General features: G+C 38.0%; 1 protein-coding gene across 1 annotated transcript in view; it reads right to left on the reverse strand.

The window, feature by feature from the left end:
- Positions 1-21,813, reverse strand: part of sntb2 (syntrophin, beta 2) — a 43,487-nt gene extending 21,674 nt beyond the window's left edge. The window contains exon 1 of the mRNA XM_023261746.3: positions 20,885-21,813. Coding sequence (XP_023117514.2) covers positions 20,885-21,587 — 703 coding nt within the window. The 5' untranslated portion in view covers positions 21,588-21,813. The remainder of the gene's footprint in view (positions 1-20,884) is intronic.
- Between the last annotated feature and the right edge of the window lie 2,268 nt (positions 21,814-24,081).

Raw genomic sequence — 24,081 nt, forward strand, 5'->3', positions numbered from 1 at the left:
ATGGGGGAAAAAATCCTAAAGAGTCCCATCTTTGAGCTCAAATTAACAAAAAAACTAATAGAGAAGTCAACTAGTAATATTTTCTGAACCAATTGTAGCTGCAAATCATAATAATACAAAATTAAACATATAGAAGACATTAAATATGAAAAAGTGGATCACAAAAATGGAAAAAAAACTAAGTTATTTTCATTGAATTTTCATGAATAATTGAGCAGGTCTGACAAGTTGTACCACAAAAACAAAAATATTGGTAGATAGTCTGATAAAAGTAGAGTTCTGGAGTTTCACAATGGTTCTCCAAATATAACTGAGAATTTTTCAGTAAAAATGGTCATATTTTACATGATCTGACCCACTGTTAGTCATTTATCAGGTTGTAACAATTAATTAACAAGAATTTTACTACATATCATCTGGTTCCACATCATAAAGTTAATCTGCATTAAAATAAATTCTGGTTTTGGTCTGTTGCATGAACAAATCTGCCATTTTTATAGACAATTTTCGAGACCAAATGATATATTAGAAATAAAAACAACCATAAGTTGCAGCTGTGAACTGCAACAAACCAAATCCTCAATCATAAAATGTTTTATTGGATATTTAGTGCTTCAAAAACACTAAACGCTCCGTATTCCGGTGAGAATCCGGCTGCTAAAACTGAGTCAAACCTCTTACAAATATATACGAGATGTGCAGATTCTCCTCCTTCTCATGATAAAATAAACACACGGTCTAAAGCAGCTGCAGATGTGTTGATAGTTTGACCAGCTGTGGGAATCCGGCCAATCACAGGCGGCCATAAACCGAACCACAATGAAACACTCTGGGATGTTTTCAAGGAGAAGTCAGCTTTTAATCTGCTTCAAAAACACTTAGGGGCCCAGTTATGGTCCTACTTTTTAAAAACTCTCTCAGTCGGAGGTTTTCGGATCATATTTTAGCTGGAGTTCTTCTTCCTGCTGCATGTTTTGTGAAATGATCTCAGAAAAACAGCCGTGAGTGTCGACCGTTTGTGCGAAGAAAAAAAGAGCCTCTGAAGTGACGGATTCCAAATTTGGTGTTTGGGCTCCGTCCGCCTCCTCGGTTCTCCGTCACGTGCACGCTCGGATCGGTGCGTGGACGCGAGTGTGTCGGTGTGTGAAACCCGAGACGAGGCTCTGAGGATGCTGAGCTCATTCTTGAATCCAGATATTGTGTTAGTGAAGGTATGCAGCGAGCCGGAGAGAGTCCAGAGCACAGATTTAAAACCAGGAGAGCAAATCTGGAGAAGGATTTAACGTAAAAACATGAAGCAGATGCCAACCAAACTTCCACAAAACAACCCTCCTCTACAACTAAACTGTATTTTCAGTCACGTTTTGAGGGGAAGGTTTGAAATAAGGCTCATTTTGTGAGTAGTAACGTGAACTGAAAAGATGGACGGAGGCCAGAATTAGTGTCAGATCTTGGAATAGAAACCATCAGTCTTGTTTCATTTTCTCTTGTTGTTTTGTTTTTAACTATGATAGGAGCTGTTTGTGTTGTTTTAGGACCATACTGGGAAATGTTCATATGCCTTACATTTGTTTTAGGGTCATACCTGAATTGGAGGACATTTGGGCTTCAAAATTTTTGAAAAATCAACCTTCTCTTTTCCAATTTCCTGTTACATATTCATCAACAAGAAAGCTCTCAGAAAGCGCAGTACTCCACCAAGGCTGCTCAGTCGTATCATTTACGATGGATGAAATCTTTAATAAAAAATTACCTTGCAGTGAGCGCAAGCGTGTATTATGCATTTGTACGTTATGTACAGATACCGAATCGCGTGACCTAAATATGTAGCTGAATTGATGTGACTGAGAAACAGCCCCACAATTTAATCAATTCTTCCTGGTATCATTTCCGACAGACATCTCCCGAAAAGTCTGCAACAGTCAATTTGTACCAGGATCTCAATCATGTGATCATCAGCAGGCAGCTTACATAGTGTTCTCTTGTTGTCATGGTTACAGTGACGCCGTGCTGCTATCTCGCAATGATACAGAAATTTTTAATAAATCCGTGGATCCAGACTAAGCCACATCACTGCCAAAATCTAATCACTTGGTCCTTGTGTCATTTCTGACCTTCCCTGAAAATTTCATCCAAATCCGTTAGTCCGTTTTTGAGTTATGTTGCTAACAGACAAACAGACAGACAAAAAGCTAGAATTGACAAATGTACGCCGATCGTCACATAACTCTGCCGTTCCTTGGCGGAGTTATAACAGGTAATAATCTATCAGAGACTTGATTGTCTCAGCTTACACATCAATGGTAGCATTTTCATTCCATGTTTTCATGGAATATTCATTGCTCTGGAACAACCAGATTCTTATGGAGGAAGACCAGGTCGTGCTTCTCTACTCCCCACTCGTCTGCTACTGTTCTAAGAAACTCGCACATATTCACCCCTGTGTGGCTGTCATCCATAGCTGTGTTCTGAAGCACGTAGGAAATGAGCTTCCACTCACTGCTGACATGGTGAGCCGTGATGGTCACGTATGAGATCGTAGCTCTGGATGTCCAGGCATCACAAGTTACTGCCACCCTGTGAGCAGACTTGATGGACTCTTGCACGGAAAACTTTGTCTCCTTGTAAAGATTTGGGATCGATTTATGCGTGAAAAAGCTCCGGGATGGAACAACATATCTTGGCTCCAGATTGTGGACTAAATAGCGGAAGCCCGTGTTTTCCACCACGCTGTATGGTCTCATATCCTTCGCGATGAAGTAGGATATACACTTTGTGATTTTCTTAGCTCGCTCCGAGCCGGGTGCGAGCTTAGCCACCTGGTTTGGTGGGATGACAGGCTTCGGACGCTCGTTCTCAGCCCTGGATGGAAGCACGACATGTGAGCTCTCATGTTGCTAGTATTGCCGCAGTACTTTAGCTTAGCGTGGCAAAGCTTGCAGACAACATAGGTTCTGTCGATATCTTGTGAGGACTTGCCATGAAAACCAAAATGTACCCACACACTTGCTGTAAACCCAGATGCAGCTGGGTGGATTAGTTGGTTGTCGGATGTTGTGTTTTCTGTTTTCATTTTTCAGGCGTCGCACCGTACCTCGCTCACCTCAGTTAGCACCCGGTTAGCGCCGACACACTTGCTCGCTGGCTCAGTTACACGTGTCTTGTTATGACAGACAGTTAATAGCGCTCCACCTTGTGGTTAAATCATATATGACAGCCAGTAACAGGAGGACTCGCCTTTGTATTATAATTTGAAAAATGTAATAATCGATTTTTTTGAAATTTAAAATCGATTCATAATCGGCCATTTAATAATCGCGATTAATCGATTATCAATTTTTTTCACCACCCCTATTAATTAATATCCAGTTACATGTAAAAACACTAAAATCCCGACATCAAAGTGCTTGTTTATGCCTGTGAAGCAGCCTCTATGATCTCAATGCTGATGTGTGGATGCAGCTGCTGTTTTCATGACTCAGAGTGGAGGCGGGTCGAACAGAAACCATCAGAACCACAGCGGCACCGAGGTCTGGCTGGTCTGCAGTAAGTGTTGGAGCGTCGCTGCATGTTTCTGTGTGGAGGTCAGAGCAAAAAGAGTTTCCACCCGCGGAATCTCTGTGGTTCCGAATGTGAAGATCCTCTGATGCAGCAAATAACTGCTGAGCTGCTGCTCTGACCGCAGATTTAACGACAAGTTTACAGGGAAGAAGAAACAATCAGAGGCAGGAAAAGATGGAATTAAACCCTCAAAACCTCCAGTTAAAGTCACGGAGCGACAAACCAATTCACCAAATCAACACTTCTACATGAATACATGAGTCAAACTGTGTGAATTCAGGAAATATGTTGTCTCATAGTTTACCAATTTGCTTTTTGGACACGGAACTAAGTTCTGCAAAAGATTTTTGGCAGAATTTTGAGAATTTCATATGTTTTCACACATTCAAATTCAAGATATTCATGCTCAAAAGAACATCTTAGCTGTGAAGCCATTTTAAAGGTTCAATATTTCCAGAAATAAAACTCCTACCAACATGAAATGTGGGGAGGACATGGACAAAGTAGTTTACATCAGATCAGAATGATTGAATGGCTCCAAAAAAGGATACATTTTTAGTTACTGACTTTTAGTTACTGACTTAAAATGTGTTCAAAATAAGATAAAGGTGGTCTAACATTATTCAAAATGGCCCAAAATGACAACATTGAATAATTGTTGTCTGCTGAAATGGAGTTAAGGTGTAAAATTTTTAACCGAGGGTAGTATTGTGTCTCGGGAAAGTTTATATAATGGATGGATCCATATTTCTACTAAAATAAAGTCTTTGGTCGACATTTCACCAATTTTTGAGGCTCTAACATCAGCAGAATGTGACGTGTGGAAACTATGACAAGACAAGGTTCCAGTTTTTAGATATTTTGACTTAAAACCTGCCATAGTGATTCACGATTTGTCTAAAACAACCCAAAATTTGTCCAAAATGACAAAATATTTGTCCAAAATAAGATGAAGACTGTCCAAAGTGATTTGGAATATACCCAGAATGAGTAATTATTGGTCCTTGAAATGGATAAAAGGTTCAAAATTTTCATACATGGTTGGGACTGTATGCCCAGATAGTTCCTGTAAGTGTATATATATGGATGGATCCATATTTCTACTAAAATGCAGTCTTTGGTCGACATTTCACCCACTTTGTGACAAGACAAGGTTCCATTTTATTTATTTTTTGCTATTTTGATTCAAAACCTATGAAAATGTATTAAAATGTATCAAAAATGTCTTGAAACTAGTCCAAAAGTTCTCCCAGAATGACTTAAAAGTGTCCAAAATGATAAGAATGACTAATTATTTCTCCGTGAAAATAGAAAAAAAATGTACCAAATTTGCAAACAATGGTGGTATTGTGTCTCAATAAAGTTCCTGTCCAAAATTACAAAATATTTGTCCAAAATGGATCCATATTTCTACTAAAGTACAGACTTTGGTCAACACTTCAACTTTTGAGGCTCTAACATCAGTAGAATCTGATGTGTGGAAACTATGGCAAGACAAGGTTCCAGATTTTGAAAACATTTTGACAAAATGGCCTCCAGAAATTGAAACTAGAAAAGTTCCCAGGTTTGTTAGTTGATAGAATCAGTTTTTAGTTCTATTAATAAATAAGCAAACCCCAAGCCAACAAATTTCCTGAATTCTTCCTGAAATGATACAGACTGAAAAAACACAACCACAAGAGGAAGATTCAGCAGAAACTATGAGTCAGACTCAGAAACAGAAAGTGAGCCATCATCAGTCTACATGAAAGAAGAAGTTCTGAGGAACCAGATCCTGCTGCTGCTGTTGTGGTTTGGACTCGATTCTGCTGCTGAACTTATGACCTGCTTCTGCTGAACTGGAGCTGCAGGGAGAACTCTGAGTCAAAACTCCCTGGATAACATTCAATCAGCAGAAAGACAAACTGAAACACAACTTCTACACAACAAACACAACAGACCTCAGTCTGATCTGCAAGACACAGTGGAGATCGAGTCAGAACCAGCAGGTCACAAGTCAGGACAGACTAGTTCCAAGTCAGGACAAATTAGTTGCAAGACAAATCCAGAGTTAAGACCACTGTCTCCAAAGCTCATTCCAAGAAGTCCTAAGTCAAATCACAAGCCAAGACCAACAAGTCTCAAGTCAAGACGAACTACTCCCAAGTCAGGACTAGCAGGTCCCAAATCAGGACAAACTAGTTCCAAGTCAGGACAAACTAGTTCCAAGTCAGGACAAACTAGTTGCAAGACGTTGCAAGATGTCGTAAGTCAAATCACAAGCCAAGATCAGCGAGTATCAAGTCAACAACAACTACTCCCAAGTCAGGACCAGCAGGTTCCAAGTCAAGACCAACAATTCCTAACTTTTCAAGGTCCAGGGTCAAGACCACTACCACTGATGCCCAGTCCAAGAAGTACCAAATCAAACTGCAAGCTGAGACCAGCAAGTCTGAAATCAAGTCCACAGACAAGACAAGCAAGTCCCAAGTCAAGACTAATAAGTCTAAAGTGAACTCCCAAGTCAAGTCAAGGAAGTACAAAGTTAAATCACAAATCAAAACCAGCAAATCTCAGGTCAAGTCTGAAGACAAGACAAGGAAGTCCCAAGTCAAGACTAATAATCTCAGGTCAAGACCAGCTAATCCCAAGTCAAAACCAACAACTCACAAATTAAGTAGCAAGTCAAGATGAGTAAACCAAGTCCCAAGTTAGGGGCACAAATTCCAAGTCATGCCTAGTAGTCATGACCACCACGTATCAGGTTAGGCTGTACCAGTCAGTTTTAGTCTTTCTTTTGTTGAAAATTAAATTTATGCATGTGTTTATTGATCTAAAACGCCTTCACAATAAGGATTTTCTTTTCTGTTCCTGCCAGAAGTAACAACTCTTCAGCTTCACAGTCTGTCAGGTTAAATGTTTTATTTCATCACTGAAGACAGATGTGGAGCTTCACGCTGTCGGATGAACTCATTAGTTCTGTCAGAACTGTCGCTCAGCTCCACTTCTCTTTTAATTAGGCCTGTCCACAGAGGAAAACCCGCCTCGTGCACGCTAATGCAGGAGCGTGCACGAGGCGGGAGGATGGAGGCTCCCAGGAGAGACCGAACAGCTTCCCAGGAGGAGGCTCATCTGTTGGATTCATACTCCGCTGCCCGATGGACCACAGGAGAGCCTGACTCCACACATATTTTATTTCTTCATTTTCTTCTTCATCTCCTTCATTTTCTTCTTCTTCACCACACAGCAGCAATCATCTCTGAATAATAGCTTACAGACCCTAACCGCTGCAATTTCCCCCAAAACTGCCCAGAAATGTCCCTGTGGTTTGGCTCTTTACCCTCCATCTTCATCTTCCTCCATCTTCCTCCTCGTCTCTGTGCTTCTTCCTCCATCTTCATCTTCCTCCTCCTCCTCTCTACACCTCCCTGTCAATCCTCCACCTCTGACTTTTCCTCCCTCGAGTTTCTGCCAAAAACTAATGAGAACAATGTGTCAGCAGCATGTGTGTGTCTGTGTGTGTGCGTGCGTGTGTGTGTTTGACTGTGCACGTGTGTGGGTGTGTGTTTCTGTGTGTGTCTGTGTATAGTGTGTAGGTATGTGCGTTTTTCTGTATGTAGTGTAAGTGTTTTTGTGTGTTTATGTGGGTGTGTGTGTCTGAGTGTGTTTTTTGGTTTTTGTAAGTGCTTTTGTGTGTGTGTGTGTGTGTGTGTGTGTGTGTGTGTGTGTCTGTATGTGTCTGTATGTGTGTGTTTTTACATGCGTATCTGTGTAAGTTCTACAGCAGAATGACACTGAGGTGCAATCAGACCATTTTACACTATAGAAAGGTCTGGTAAGCTGAGACTAAAGGCTGGAATATACTTTCCGCACGAACGAGTCGCGCGGAAATCAGCCGCACGGAAATCCATGCGAAAGAACGTGTGTGCATTTATACTCCATGCGCGTCTGTTCCCAAACTGCAGGGGGCAGTGTATCCCAAACACACGTCTACCTGGTCTACTCTAGTAATAAACTAGAGAAGAAGAAGTCTGTTTCCAAACTGCAGGGGGCAGTGTAGCTCAAACACACGTCTACCTGGTCTACTCTGGTACTAAACTAGAGAAGAAGAAGTTTGCCATGGTTTACACCACTTACAACACGGTATTTTAGCGAATAAAAGCATTTCAGCAGTTAGTTTTATTTCACACCATGAATAGTTCATAACCCGGTTACCACGGTGATCTCTGTGTGATGAATCGTATAAGTTCACGTATTTCTAGACTTAAGCTATGAGTAGGTCCTGGCCCTCCGCCATGTTTTTCCGTGCGGCTCCGTCCACGTTGGTTAGAAAAATGTGGCGGAGCGGAAATTTTCCGCACGGAAAGGCCACTCAAGGGGGCGTGGGTGCGAAAATGACGTAATTTTTCCACACGGAGCCGCAGGGACCTCGCGGATGCGGTAAGCATAAAACAAGCTTAATACGTTATTATTTACTAACTGACGAGTGGGACCGAGTCTCAAGTCTTGACTATGAAGTCTGAGTGAAGACCAACATGTCAAAAGTCAAGAAAAACAAGTCCTGAGTCAAGACCAAGACATCCCAAATCAAGAACAACAAACAAGTCTCAATAAAATCTACAATCAAGTCCCTAGCAAAGACTAACAAACCCCAAGTCAAGGTCAAAACCAAGACCAATACATGCTTTGTCTGGAACTTCAAGTCACAAGTGAAGTCCCGAGTCAAAACCACAAGACTGAGACCCATAAATTTCAACACGAGCCCAACAAGACCTGAGTCAGATCGACCGTTCAAAGTGAAGGTCCAAATCAAGATCAGTAAGTCCTTAATCTGGACCAGCAAATCACAAGTGAAGTCCTGAGTCAAACCAATAAATCCTAAGTCAAGACCAATAATCAAGTCCCAATCAAATCTAAAATAAAGTCCTAAGTGAAGTCCTGACTCAAAACCAGCAAGTCCTGAGTTACGACCAACAATCAAGTTCCAATCAGGTCCCCAGTGATGTCCCAAGTCAAGATCAACAAATCCTAAGTCAAGGTAAGAAAAAAATCAAGACAGTAAGACCCAGGTTAGGATCAACAAGTCCCAAGTCAAGATCAATAAGGCCTTAATCTGGACCAGCAAAACACAAATAAAGTCTTAAGTCAAACCAACAAGTCTGAAGTCAAGGTCCAAACCAAGACCAGTAAGTCCTTAGTCATGGACCAGCAAATCACAAGTCCTGAGTCAAAACCAATAAGTCCCAAGTCACAAAGAGAGCCACAAATGCCAAGTCAAGGTAAAAAAAAAAAAAAAAAAAAAGACAGTAAGACCCAACTTAGGATCAACAAGTCCCAAACCAAGACCAATAAGTCCTTAGTCACAGACCAGCAAATCACATGTGACGTCCTGAGTCAAAACCATCAAGTCCCAAGGCAAGACCAACAAGTCCTGAATCCAATCCCAAGGAAAACCAATCCAAGTCCTTAACAAACACCCAGGAGTCTCTAGTCAAGTCCCAAGTTAAGACCACAAAAACCCAGTTAGGAGCAACAAGTCCCAAGTTAGGATCATAGAGTCCCAAGTCAGGACAACACATTCCAAGTTAAGTCCCCAGTAACAACCAACAAGTCCCAGGTCAAGAACACAATCAGGTTATTGTCTAATCCAGAATAAAGTCTCAAGCCAAGTGGTAAGTTGAGACCCACAAGTGCTAAGTGAAAGTCCAACTCAAGACCAAAAAATTCCAAGTCAGGACCAACAAGTCACAGGTGAAGCCCTGAGTTAAAATCCAAAAATCCCAAACAAGACCAACAATCAGGCCAACAGTCAAATCCAGAATCAAGTCTCAAGTGAAGTGAAGTCCCTGGTAAAGAAAAACAATCAGGTCATTTTCAAATCCGGATTAAAGTCTCATGTCAAGTAATAACTAACAAGTGCTAAGTCAAAGTCCAACTCAAGACCAAACCGTTCCAAATCGGCACCAACAAGTTCTGGGCCAAGGCCAGTAAGTCCCACGTCAGGACTAACACAGTCATAAGTGAAGACCTGAGTCAAAAAAGTTCCAGGTCAAGATCAACAATCAGGAACCAGTTAAATCCAGAATCAAGTCCCAAGTCAAGTCAAGAGAAATCAGGGCCAACACATTCTATGTCAAATCCCAAGTGAAAACCAACAAGTCCTAACTTAAGACCAAAGAGTCCCAAGATAAGATCACAACGTCTCAATTAAGAGCAACAAGTCCCAAGTTAGGACCAAAGAGTTCCAAGTAAGGACAACATATTCCAGGTCAAGTCCCCACTAACAACAAACAACAGTCAATAATAAAATCAAAAAATGCCACAAAAAACATGTCTTTAAAAAACCCCACAGAATTACCTTCAATCTAGTGATTCATAAGATAATCTAATTTTATAATTTTTTTTCCCAACTTGTCCACAATAAAGTGTGATTACTGAGCGATGTTTACTATTTAGTCTCTACATCCTTGGTTTGGTTCCAGCGTCTTCCTCCCAATTTAACTTATCTAACAAATGAAGGCAAAAACACCCACAACATAATAATATTTTATTCAGAAATTGGAATTCTGTCTTAATAAATCCTAAATGTTGATTGATTCAGCTGAGAATCCAGACTAGAGCTGCGACCATTACTTGATTAATTGATCGTGAAAATAATGAGCAGATTAACCGACAATAAAAACCAGCATTAGTTGCAGCCGTGGCCATGACAACAAGCTGGATTTGGACGCCTTAAAAGTATTTATCGGAGATGACTTGAAGCCATAAGTGAGCAGATGTCCTGAGCTGATGTAAGAGGCGGTAAAATGAGACTCTATGATGGATGAAAACAACAGCAGGATGTATTCCCCTGATCCTCCGAGCTCACACCTGCATCCTCCTCTGAGGGATATCAGCCGGCAAAGTGCAAACACGCCATCGCATTTATCTGCAGCGACGCATTCACCAAATTACATAAGTGTGTGTTGTGACGGAGTGTGTGTGTGTGTGTGTGTGTGTGTGTGTGTGTGTGTGTGTGTGTGTGTGTGTGTGTGTGTCAACTTTCTACAAAGAATAAAGCAGATTACAGGCCAAAATAATCACATTCATCGCTGTCTGCCGGTGAAGATTACAAACGCTGACCTGTCGCCGTCGGCAACCAGGGATCAGGTCGATGGCGATTTGGCTGCAGCAGGTTATAAAGGACAAGCAGGCGACAGTCAGGCGGATAAAAACCCGAAAACTGACTAACCCGAATCGCTTTTATTAACCCTGTGAATTAGCCAAGATGGACATTTTTCCTCACTGTGGGTTCATTTTCACTGCAATATAAAGTCCTGCATCTCCATGGAAACAGAATAAAGGAAAGAAAATGAAGAAATAATGTCTACTGAGCAGAATGACACAGTTAGAATGACAGGAATTAGAAAAAAAAATAATTTAAGTTGAATTTCTTCGATTATTTATTTTGGAAAAAATTGAAAAAAGAACTGGAATCAACATGTACAACGTTTTTCTACGTGTCTCCTTTTTGTCATTTTAGTCTCTTTGTTTGCCATTTTGTATGGTTTACATATCTGTTGGGTAGTCTTGCTTCTCTTTGTAGTTTTGTGTCTTTTTGTGGTCATTTTGTGTGTCATTTTTGCCAGTTTTGTCTCTGTAGTCTGTTTGTGTGTCTTATCTGATGGTTTAAATATCTGGTTGCTTTGCTTCTCTTTGTAGTTGTTTTGTGTCTTTGGGGTCTGATTGTGTGTCTTTTCTGAAGGTTTCCAAATCTGTTGGGTAGTTTTGCTTCTCTTTGTACTTGTTTTGTGTGTCTTTGTGGGTATTTTGTGTCTCTATGTCGTTTTGTGTCTTTGTGGTCTGTTCCTTTGTCTTTTTTGATGATTTTCATATTGGGTTTTTTTGTTTTGCTTCTCTTTGTAGTCGTTTTGTGTTTCTTTGCAGTTGTTTCATGCATCTTTGTGGTTAGTTTGCTTCTTTTTGTGGTTGTTTTGTGTCTCTTAGAGGTAATTTTGTGTCATATTCTAACAGTTGAGTCTTTTTGTGGCCTGTTTTCGTCTCTTTTTTGTGATTCACTTTTCTGTTGGGTAATTTTGCTTCGCTATGTAGTTGTTTTGTGTCTCTTTGTGGTCTGTTTGCGTGTCTTTCTGGTAGTTTTCTATACATTTGTCTTCCTTTTGTGTCACTTTACAGTCATTTTGTGTCTGTAGTTGGTCACAAAGAAAATATTTAGCTAAAAAATTAAAAAATTACAATTAAAAAATGTCTTCTGTGCAATTTGACGCTGTTAGAAATGACAGGAATCAGAAAAAAGACAAAATGGTCCAAAAAAGTTAATTATTAATTTAACAAAAATTCAGAAAACTTTGAACTAACATGTACAACTTTTTTCCAAGTGTACACAAGTGTTACTAATACTAGAAAGAAAAAAACGCCACTCTAAATACTACAAATAATTTACTATTTACATGTTTAATTTGCTTCCATACTTCTCTCTCTACACTGCCTGCAGTTCAGCCGAAACTGTCCAACGTGACTGTTGGTCGCAGCTTCTAGGAGTGGAAAATGTTTTGTTTTTTACTGAACACAGTTTACTTTTTATTGAATTTATAAATGAATGAAATGAGTTTAATAAAATACCTCATCTTTAAAGGGTTTGTTTTCTAATTAAAGACTTTCTGTCTCATTACAGTTTCTAATTCTGATCAAATGGGTCCTTTTGGCTTCTTTTTATTTTAAGATAACAGGGATTTTAAACCTGCTTTGTGCGCCTTTGATGTTCACTTCAGTTTCCATTTCAAAGAGCATCTACTGACAATAAGATCATGAATTTAAATCTAAACACCACAACAGCACCGTGGGCAGATTTTGGTTTTGAACCAAATAAAAAAGAGCAAAATAACTCCGGAGTGGGAGGTTTGTTGGATTAGCTGCCAAAAGGTTGCACTGAAATCACACTAATGGAGGCAGAAAATGAACCAACAAAGACAAAGAGACTCTGGATTTCCGTTGTTTGTGTGACAATTAATGGTCATTTGTCAGTAGAATTTTAGATTCTGCTTCTACAAATGAATACACGTGAAGAAGTCAACAGCATTTTTGTCTTTCCAGTTTCTCAGGATGGTTCTGACCACATGGTCCCACTGTGGTCCTTCTGGAAACACTTTCTGCTGCTTGACCACCACAAGCTCCCATAAATCTCAGAGAAAATAGGAAGCAGAATCAAAACCGACTACATGGTTAAATCCAGAATTCATGGAATCCGTGTTCAGATGGAGTTAAAATGGAGAATTTAAACGTGAAAATGCATCTGGATGAATGAACGAGTCTCTTTTATCCATGTGACGCATAAAAAGCCGATAGTTTGGCTTCAGACCAACTAATAAACATGGAAGCTCTGCTGAACAGACCCAGTGGGATCAGAGTCTCTGTTTGAAGTCACTAGAAAGACTTTAAAGAGACACTAGATTACCACAAGGACGAGCACAACAACAAAACAAAGACGAGAACCAACAAAAAAGACACGCAAACAGATCACAGCGATTCAAAACAACCACAAAGAGACGCAAAACAACTAGAAAGGGATGAACAAAGACTACAGCTGCAGGTGTGAGACCGAAAGAGAAACACAAAACTACAAAGTGACACGAAGGAGATACAAATCAACCATAGAGACACACAAAACACCACAAAACTGATCAAACAGAGATGGAAACTAGCAGAAGAAAGTCAACACTACTAGACAGAAATGCGATAAATCAGGTAGAACGGACTATAAAGAGATGCAAAAGCAACAGCGAGATGCAAAAAGATGCTAAAAAAGATCCTAAACTAGGAGAAAAACATGCAAAAAGAGCACAAAAGAACTGTCGAAAAAAGACACAAAACAACAGGGACATAGAAAATGACTGCAGGGAGACTCAAATTAACCACAAAGAGACACAAAACAACCACTAAGACACACAAAACAACCACTAAGAGACACAAAATGACCACTAAGAGACACAAAACAGCCACTAAGAGACACAAAACAACTACCAAGAGACACACAACAACCCTATAGAGACACAAAATAATTATAAATATACACAAAATACCCAGAGACACAAAACAACTATAGAGACCTACAAAGAGACACAAAATGACCACTAAGCGATACAAAACAGCCACTAAGAGACACAAAATAACTACCAAGAGACACACAACAACTTTAGAGACACAAAATAACTACAGACCTACAAAGACACAAAAAACAACTAGAAAGACACACAAAATGACCACAGAGTTACACAAAAGAATAACAAAAGTATACAAAACTACCAGAAAGACACAGAAACAACTACAGAGACACAAAACAAGGAGAAAGACGATCAGAAACACTAAAAATAAGGAAAGCTGACTAAACGGAGACAGCAAGTGAACACAGAGACACACAAAAGGATCAGTGAGATGTGAAAAGCACCACAAAAGGTTAAAAAGAAGCAGGGAGACGCACAAAAAATACAAATTCACTGCACTGTTGAAAAAAGATGCAAAAATAAGCAGAAAGAGGGACAAGATGATCGCAAAGAGACTCAACATTACGACTAAAGCAGACAAAAATATGAGACCACAAAGAAAGACACACAAATAGACGCAGACTGAGAGTAAAATCTGATTATTTAGACACGAATCCACAGAAGGAAAGTGGAATATTTGAGACGGACACGGCGAACCGAAGCTGCTCGTTCTCGTTTCATCAAAGCCCTTTGTGTGTTTCTGCTGCTTTGTGCTGTTTTTATTCCTCCAATTACTCAGACAAAAGGTTCTGTTCTGACCCAGTGAGAGGAAACTGCAGCTAAAAGCCACCATCAAGAGGGTTTCATCTGCAGAAACACGGACGTCTGGACGGTTTTAAACCTGGAGATCCACACAATTAACCCTCGTGTCGTCCTGCCTTTTAAAGTTTGAAAATGTGGGGAAAAATATATTTTCACAGCGAAACTTCTGATGTCCACATTTTCAACATTTTTGGGAAATTTTCGAAAATTTTTGGGTGTAAAAAAAGAAATGTAAAATATGTTTCTTAAAACCTTCACAAAAAAATCAACCAAAATCCAGTGAATTTCGCTGGATTTTGGTTGATTTTTTTGTGAATGTTCTTAAAGAGAATATTAGAAGTTTTACTGATATATATGGAATCACCAGATATTTTTAGCATTTTTTTTGAAGATTTTTACTCATTTTTTGAAAATAATTAATATTTTTCTTACCAAATTTGGGGGATTTTTTTAAAATAAAACTTTTAAGGGAAACTTTTAAGGAATTATTGGAAGTTTGCAAATTTTCAGAAATTTGGGAATTATTATTTTTTTATTTAATTTTTTTCAATATTTTTTGGTGCCCGTAAATGAGGACAACAGGAGGGTTAAACAAGTCTGCATCACATCTGCAGCCTACATGAACAAAACATGAGAAAAGTTCATCCAAAAGGTCCTTAAAGGCTAAAAATCACCTCTTACTGACCCCAAACGCAGCCCAAATATTAGAAAATACTATAATTAGGAACTTATTAACGCCACAAAAAACTGTGGAGTATTTTAACATTCAGAAACAGTAAAAATGCTGAAAATAACAGCAAATATATGTAGAATAAGGATGTTTGTAGCTGATTTAAATGTAAAAAAGAATGGTGTAATTTTACTGTCACACCCTGTGAAAGAACAAATTCCCATTCGTAAAAATCCTGATGTTTGATGTTGACGTTGTGTAGCTTTTCTGTAAAATACATTTTTTTAAAAAAGTGAAAATAACAGCAAATAATGATATTTGCCGATACAAATAATAACAGTGTAATTCTACAGTCAAATGTTATAAAATAACAAAATTACCATTTATTAAAATAGAACTTTTTGATATGGAATTTAATTTCATTCCTTTTTTGTTTTTTACTGTCAATATGTCAACAATTTTAATAGTTTCTATACTTTAACTAAACAAGAACAACATGTGAATTATCAGTAAAAAAGAATAAAATATATATCTTTTTTAAAATTATAATATACACATTTCTTCTTTCAAATAATGGCACATATCTGTACAATAATTATTTTTACTATTATTGTAAAAAATAATGATTATATTATTTTTTCTAAATTCAATTTAGTAAAAAATATTTTCCTGCAGCATTGATGTTAGAAAAACAAATCATCTTTTTCATGTTGATGTTATTTACAGTTTTGGCCTGTTTTTTACGATATAAATTAAGATTTTTCTGTGAAAATAGTTATATTATAGTTAATTATTATCTGTAATTAAACAAAACAGAGAAAATCTGTAAAATAAGTCAGAAAACTATAATTATTCCATCCTTAAAATAAATATTTTTTATTTCAAAAAACTAAAAATATCTTTAAAATAATATTTTTTAGCTAATTTAAATACAGCAAAAATAGTGTAATTTAATATTTATCACAAAACAAGTCATTCATATACTTTACATCTGTTTTTTGCAGTCAACATGTAAATTACTATTATTTTTCCCAGTAACTGTCAGTTATCTGTAATTTAAAATAAAATTAAAAAACTGAGAAAATCTGCATAACAGTCAGAAAAAAATCCTTAATATAAATAATTTTTCCTTAAAAAACAACAAATATCTCTGAAATAATAATTTTTTTAGCTAATTTTGATACAGAAAAAATAGTGTAATTCAATTTTCATTGCATAAGAAGTCACTCATATTTGCAAATGTGGACATTATTTACAGTTTACGTCTGTTTTTTGCAGTAAGCATGTAAATTACTCCTGTTTTCCCCCAGTAATGGTCACAGTTATTATCTTTAATTTAAAAAACAACAGGGTAAATCTCTAAAACAACAGTGTGCAGGGACAAAACTACCAACTGCTTCCACTAAAGATAAATCTGCTTATTCTTAGATTGAATTCCTGCAGTCATTTCCACATCTTGTGTCGAGTTTCGTCTGAACTAAAATCCAAAAATCTTCACGTGTGACAAAGAAAGCCATCAAATCTTCACATTTGATTGTTTAAAGTTCATCCTTTCAGTTTAAAGTGACTAAAGTGATGCCTGGAAGATGAAACCGGTGAATGAATCTCTGCTGCCTGACGTTAAAACGCTCTGGTGTGGCCTGAATGTGCTTCTGGACTCAGGAATGTGGGGCTCCTGGGCTAATTGTGAGGATATCTGGGGGTTTATGTGTTGTGTACGCGACACGGCGGCCTGGAAACTCCGACTGAATGACTGCCGCCGGCTTCACACAGCGGCGGGAAATCCACAAACAACGAGCTCACCGCTGCCAGCCGGACAAACAGTCGCAGGCAGCCGACAGATTCCTGCAAAAACCGAGCAGAGGGAAGCAAATCCTGCAACCTGAGGGCCCGAAACGCTTAAAAAACTGCACGAGAAACACAATAGAGGGCAGGAGAAATAAGAAAGCATAAAAACACAGCTGGCATCCTTGGGTTTGTAGGATATTTATGCAGAATTTCACTTTTGTAGCAGCTTTATTGTCATTAAACTGAGGTTAGACAACAATAAAATGAAATTTTAATAGTGCCACTGAGGCATAAAAACATTTAAAACTATTAAAAAGACAAACAAAACATTAGAATTAAATAAAGTGCAAAAAAACCAGTAAAATAGTCTCAGAAACATTACAAATTTTATCATGTTGTTGTCTGTTCTCAATATAATGACAATAAAGCTGCTGCTTAGCTTCAAATTAGTCAAGTTAATTTCTATAATTAATGATAATATTGGATCTTAGTTAAGATTATTAAAAACACTTTAGAGTCAAACACAAAATGTATTAAAGGCAGGTAAAGTAATGACTTATGACATTTTTGGAGGGTTTTATTCAGTAAAATGTAAATTACTCAGTTAAAATCACACCATAAATAAAAACTGGTGACTCTTGGCTTTACTTTAATATTAGTTAGGTTATTTTCCTTATTTGGTCATGAAAAGATGCAAAAATGACCAAAAAGCTGAAAAAATTACATAAAAACGTTAAAAAAGTCACTAAAAGATGGAAAAATGTCACTAAAAGATGCAGAAATTACCCAAAAACATCACAAAAAGATGCAAAAAATGACCCAAAAAGATGCAAAAATGTGACTTAAAGATGGAAAAACGTTCTGAAAAGATGCAAAAATGACCTATAAAGATGCAAAAATGTCACTAAAAAAATGCATTTTTCAGTCATTTTTGCGTCTTTTAGTGACATTTCTGTAATGTTTTGTGTCTCTTGCATCTTTTCATGGTGAAGGTCGACAGAAACGTCCAGATCGTTTAAAACAAAGCTTGGTTCCTGTGAAACTACATCCTGGATGATTTCTGAAAAAGCCGACAGCGTTTCCAGGTTCTTATTTAATCAGCGGAAGGTTGAAAAAGCGACTCGGAGCTAAACGTCGGGTGGAAAAATGTCCCACATGGATTATTTCCTCCAATCAGCATTCAGCAGGCGTTCATTCCGAACCATTAAACAGTCGAGCTGAAAGTTTCCGAACCCACGGGGCAGCACTTTGGTCTTTTTCCACGTTTGTACACATTGAACACGAGAGGATGTGAAGCCGTCTCCATGGAGATCTGAGCAGCCCATAATAAGCTGTTCTCTACCTACGGCTGCTGAATGTTTCCTCAGAGCTGCAAAATACAATTCATCCTGTCGTTTTGTTAAATAAAAAGTTGATTTTCTCCTTTCAGAGCAGAAATATATAAAGTTTACACTCACAGACGACTAAAACAAACGGAAATAATACACATATAAGGAGCTGCAGATAGAAAATTCATCAAAAAGCTTAATTCTCCTTCTGATGGGTTTTTAGCTTAATTAAATCATGTTTGCAGCTGTGTCTTAAATAAAGTTTGCGTTTCGGGTCTTTTATCTGAAGTTTAGCAGCCGTTTATTGATATTAAAGTGATTATTCAGTTAGTTATCAGCTATAATGAATGGTAAACTATGTTAATACCAGTCAAAAACAAGAAAAAAATAACAAGAATTAAGATTTTTCTTAAACCAGTTGAGCTAATTGGGGTTTCAGTTACTTTTTTGTTCAACAAATGGTCAGAAATTACAAGAAAATACAAATATTTCAGTTGGGTAAGTGAACAGAGTCACTGGTTTTACTGTACATTAACTGATCCTGATTTTGCTAGTATCTAATCATCCCATTAGGAAACATTCTGAGCTTTAAACCAACAACTATTTTACTAATTTATTAAATAATTTCAGTAATTTTTGAAGATCTGTACAGACTTTGCATTAAAGTCTAATTCTTATGGACATTTTAGTTTGTAATAGGTGTGAAACTGCTGAATAAAGAGGGTGAGAAAGCTGTTTTCATGGTTCAATTGTCAGTTTTCCTACGGTCCTTGAACTAATCATCTGTGCTGTTCTGTCTGAAAGCTGAAAATCATCACGTTACATCGTTGTCACTTTAATATTTAAAAATTCACCAAAAATAAATTGTCTGCATTAGCCACATTGTGTAAAAAACTAAAAATTCTGTGCGCTTTGGTGCAACTGAGGAATCATCAGTGACTCAGCTGTGACCTACAGTTAAGTGACAAAAATTCTGAGACTTTTCAGCTGAACTGCAGGCAGTGTTTACACAGACAAGTATGTAAACAAGCTGAAAATGTAAAAAGTTAAATATCTATAGAATGTAATGCCAACCTTTTTTAAGTGTCAAAGCTTAAGTTAAAAAAAAAATAAATAAATAAAAATGACCACAATTAACAGCTACCAATCAACTATTTTCAGACTTGATTAAACTGATGATTATTTCCTCAATTAACTGATTTATTGTTTGGTTCATAAAATGACAAAAAATGTGAATTAGTCTTCTTTTGTCCACAACAACCCAAAAATATTCAGTTCACGGTCATAAATTAATAAAAAATAAAACAGAATATATTTGTATAAAACATTAAAATTATTTTTGGCATATTAGATCAAAGTTTAGGTAAAAAAATTAAGAAAAAATTACAAAATTACCACCGTTAACAGCGACCAATCAAATATTTTCACACTTGTTTTGTTCACAACTCAAAATATTCAGTTTACTGTCATAATTTATTATTAAAATAAACAGAATAAATCTGTATAAAATATTAAAACTATTTTTTAGCATACTAGATCAAAGCTTAGATTTAAAAAAATTAAGAAAAAAAATACCAAAAATACCATAATTAACAGCTACCAATCAACTATTTTTAGATGAACTGATCAGTTATTTGGTCCATAAAACACCAGAAAATGGTTAAAAAAAAAAAAAAAAAAAAGTTAATTAGTTTTGTTTTGTCTAAAGATATTCATTTTTTTGTAAATTCATAATAAAACAAAATAAAATTAATTAGTGTAAAATATTAAAACATGGCAAAATAGGAAAACAAGATATAAGATCAAAGTTTAAATAAAAAATAATTGATTAAAATTTTTAAAAAATTTGTATAAAATATTAAAACTATTTTTGGCATATTAGATCAAAATTAAGTTAAAACCATTATGAAAAATTTTAAATTACCACCGTTAAAAGCTATCAAACAATGATTTTCAGACTTAATTACTTCCTTCCTTAACTGATCAATTGTTTAGTTCATAAAATGGTGAAAAATGTTAATTAGTCTTGTTTTATCTACAAAAACCCCAAAGATATTCAGTTTACTTTACATTTAAGAAGCTGCAATCCAAGAATTTAAACTTACTACTTGACTAAACAGCTGGTAAACAATTTTAACTGATTAACTAAATGATTAATCTGGTTGAAAGTGACATAAAATGTTTCTTTGAGAGGTTTTTGATGTGATTCTTCTGACCAGATAATCATATTTCTGCTGGATATCATCAGTTCTTCCACATGTTTATTGTGAGCCCTTATCTTTAGAAAAGCCACAGTCATTCCTGAACTCAGAGCTGTGGTTTGGTTCCTGTTTGCTCTAATCAAAGACTCTCTGTTGAGTTGATGTGATTTAAGCCAGTGTGTTTGTTTACATCTGAATATTAGAACACAAAGGCAGAAGACATGCGTGCAGAAACACATAAAGTTAATGTGCACCATGTCGAAATGAATTAAAATGGGTCATGAGATGCAGAAGAAGCTCCAGCTGTACATGTTCAGTTCTGCTCCTTCATACAAGCTCCAACATGTGACATATTTCCACACATGGGTCAAAACCAGTCAATAATTCAGCTTATGTGTGGAAAACAGCCTCAGATTTTGGGGTAAAAGTGGTTTAAAATGAAGAAAAAGTGATTAAAAGTGTGTAAAAGTGGGTAAAAGTGTGGAGGAGAGCAGCCTGACCACTGGACTCTAATCTCGGCCTTTTCCGATCCCCGCCCTCGAGTCGCCAGCTTACCCTCCAGGGTCACCTCTTTTCCAGCCTTCTTGAGCGCCTGCACCGCCAGGTCGTGGGTCGCCTCCCGGAGGTCGTTCCCGTTCACCGACAGGATCGCGTCGCCCACCCGCAGCGCCCGGCTCTGGTCGGCGGCGAGCCCCGGGAAGATCTTGGAGATGAGGATGGGCATCCGGTTCTCTCGGCCCCCCTTGATGCTGATCCCCAGCCCGCCAGACTCCTGCTTCACTACCCGGACCTTCCGCACCGCCTCCGAGGAGCCGTCCTCCCCCTGCCGCGACCCGAAGCTGGAGCCCGGGCTGCCGTAGCTGGATCCGGGGCTTCCGAAGTCGGAGCTGGTGCCGTTATTCGGGTACTTTCCGGGGCTGTTGAGAGCGTAGCCGCCGTCGTACTGACCCCGGCTGACACCCCCTCGCCCCGGGCTGCCGCTGCGCCCCCGACCCCCGTGGTTCTGGTTCTGGTTCTGGAGCTGGTCCGGACCGCGGCTCCCGGGACTCGCCCCCGGCTCGTTTCCGTTCGAGATGCCGTTTCTGAGGCCCGCCGGGGAGTTGCTGTAGTCCCAGTGGTTGGCCCCCGGGGCGGACGCCTCCGCCTCGGCCGTCAAAGTGAGCGTTTCCCGGGTGAGTTCGGCGGAGACTCGGATCCAGCGGTCCCGGAGCAGAAGGTCCAGCTGCCCGTTCTTGTCGGCTCGGGTCCAGACCGCCATCCCGGCTAGCTGCTCCGCTACTCTGAACTCATCACCAACTTTTTTCCTCTTTTCTCAAGCAGCGACTGGAGGCAGCTCCGGCCCGCATCGACACACCCACCGCCGCCGTGACTGCGGGGAGAGGGGGGGGAGAGGACCGAGGAGTCCCGGGGAGCAGGGAGGGCACCGGAACGGAACAACTGGCGGCGATGGACGGGCCGCCCCGCTTGGTTGTTGTCGAGTTTAAGGCTCTAAAGCTGCACAACTTCCCCCACAAAGCTGCAAACAACCACACAACATGACAACCGGCGAGTCCTTTCAAAATAACAGCACAACAATAAAAAGACAATACATTAACTCTCGTCTCGTCCTGCGGGTCAAAACTGAGTAAAAAAAGTTTGAGTAAAAAGTTTGAAAATGTGGAGAAAAATAAATAAATTTCACAGTGAAACTTCTGATGTCTTTCTGATGATTTTTTTGTGAATGTTCTTCAAGAAAATATAAGAAGTTTTACTGATATATATGGAATCACTTTAGATATTTTTAGGACTTTTTTTGAAAGATTTTGACTCATTTTTTGAAAATATTTGCAAGAATTGTCTTGTCTCACATTTGGGGGATTTTTTTAAAATAAAACTTTTAAGGGAAACTTTTAAGGAATTATTGGAATTTTCTTCCTGAAGGTTTTGCAAATTTTCGGAAATTTTGGGAATTTTTTTTGCTGCTTTTTTGCTTTTTACATTTCTTTTATTCCACTAAAAAATGTTCAAAAATTTCCCAAAATGTTGAAAATGTGGACATCAGAAGTTTCAATGTGAAAATTATTTTTTTCCCACATTTTCAAACTTTAAAATGGATCGATTTTGACCCGCAGGACGACACGAGGGTTAAAAGATTGACATCTTAAGTCCCAATTATTAGTTAATAAGTCAAAAAATAGGGAAAAATAAGTGAGATATTTCATTTTAATTAGTTTAATTTAATTTAATTTATTAATTTAATTTAATTTTATTTTACATTTACTTTATACCCTAACAATCTGTGTTGTCGTGTCGTCCTGTGGGTCAAACTTGATCCGTTTTAAAGTTTGAAAATGCGGGGGGAAAAAAAATATATTTTCACAGTGAAACTTCTGATGTCCACATTTTCAACATTTTTGGGAAATTTTGAACATTTTTTGGTGGAAAAAAAATGTTAAAAATGTTTCTTAAGAACATTCACAAAAAAATCTACCAAAATCCAGCAAATTTCACTGGATTTTGGTTGATTTTTATGTGAATGTTCTTCAAGAAAATATTAGAAGTTTTACTGATATATATGGAGTCATTTTAGATATTTTTAGTATTTTTTTGGAAGATTCGGACTCATTTTTTGAAAATATTTACAAGAATTTTCTTGCCAAATTTGGGGGATTTTTTTTTTTTTTTAAATAAAACTTTTAAGGGAAACTTTTAAGGAATTATTGGAATTTTTTTCTTGAATGTTTTACAATTTTTCAGAAATTTGGGGAATTTTTTGCTGAATGTTTGGATTTTTTTTAAGACAAGGAAACAATATTTTTTTGTTGCCCGTAAATGAGAACAACAGGAGAGTTAATGAAGTCGTCTAAGTCTAAAATGCCTGGAGCTCTGGGTGGGTTAAAGGTGTCAGAAACCTGAGTAATATCATCTGTCGGACCATAAAACACACTTTAAATCACAGCCAGCCAGCGGTAAACGTCTGTCTTGTTTCTACTCTCTTACTGTGAATGTTTAATCCTTGCTGATCAGACGGATGAACCGCTGAGCTTCAGGAAGCTGGATAACAGCAGCAGCAGCAGCCAATAGACGAGTAGATTATTAATTCATGATGAGCAGGCAGAGGACCTCAGTGGCTTTATGGATCCATGACTGGGACAAAGCCTGATTAAGTTCCCCACGCTGGACGCTCTATTAATGGATCTGAAACACAAGCAGCAGCAGAGGAGGGGCTGCAAGTAGAAGTTTATTAAACCTCCAGAAAAGCTACAGTTTCATAGAATCATGTACTATGATTTATTCAAATAAAGCATTTCAAATATAGTGTTTGAAAATGATTTAACCCTCGTGTCGTCCTGCGGGTCAAATTAACCCATTTTAAAGTTTGAAAATGTGGAAAAAATTGATTTTCACAGTAAAACTTCTGATGTCCACATTTTCAACATTTTTGGGAATTTAAAAAAAAAATTTGTTGAAAAAATTTTTCTTAAGAATATTCACAAAAAAATCTACCAAAATCCAGTGAATTTCGCACAGAGTCCTGACCTCAACCCGATAGAACACCTTTGGGATGAATTAGAGCAGAGACTGAGAGCCAGACCTTCTGGTCCAACATCAGTGTGTGACCTCACAAATGTGCTTCTGGAAGAATGGTCAAAAATTCCCATAAACACACTCCTAAACCTTGTGGACAGCCTTCCCAGAAGAGTTGAAGCTGTTCTAGCTGCAAAGGGTGGACCCACGTCATATTGAACCCTATGCATTAGGAATGGGATGTC

This window comes from Amphiprion ocellaris, chromosome 3 (assembly GCF_022539595.1).
Source record: "Amphiprion ocellaris isolate individual 3 ecotype Okinawa chromosome 3, ASM2253959v1, whole genome shotgun sequence".
Classification (NCBI taxonomy): domain Eukaryota; kingdom Metazoa; phylum Chordata; class Actinopteri; family Pomacentridae; genus Amphiprion; species Amphiprion ocellaris.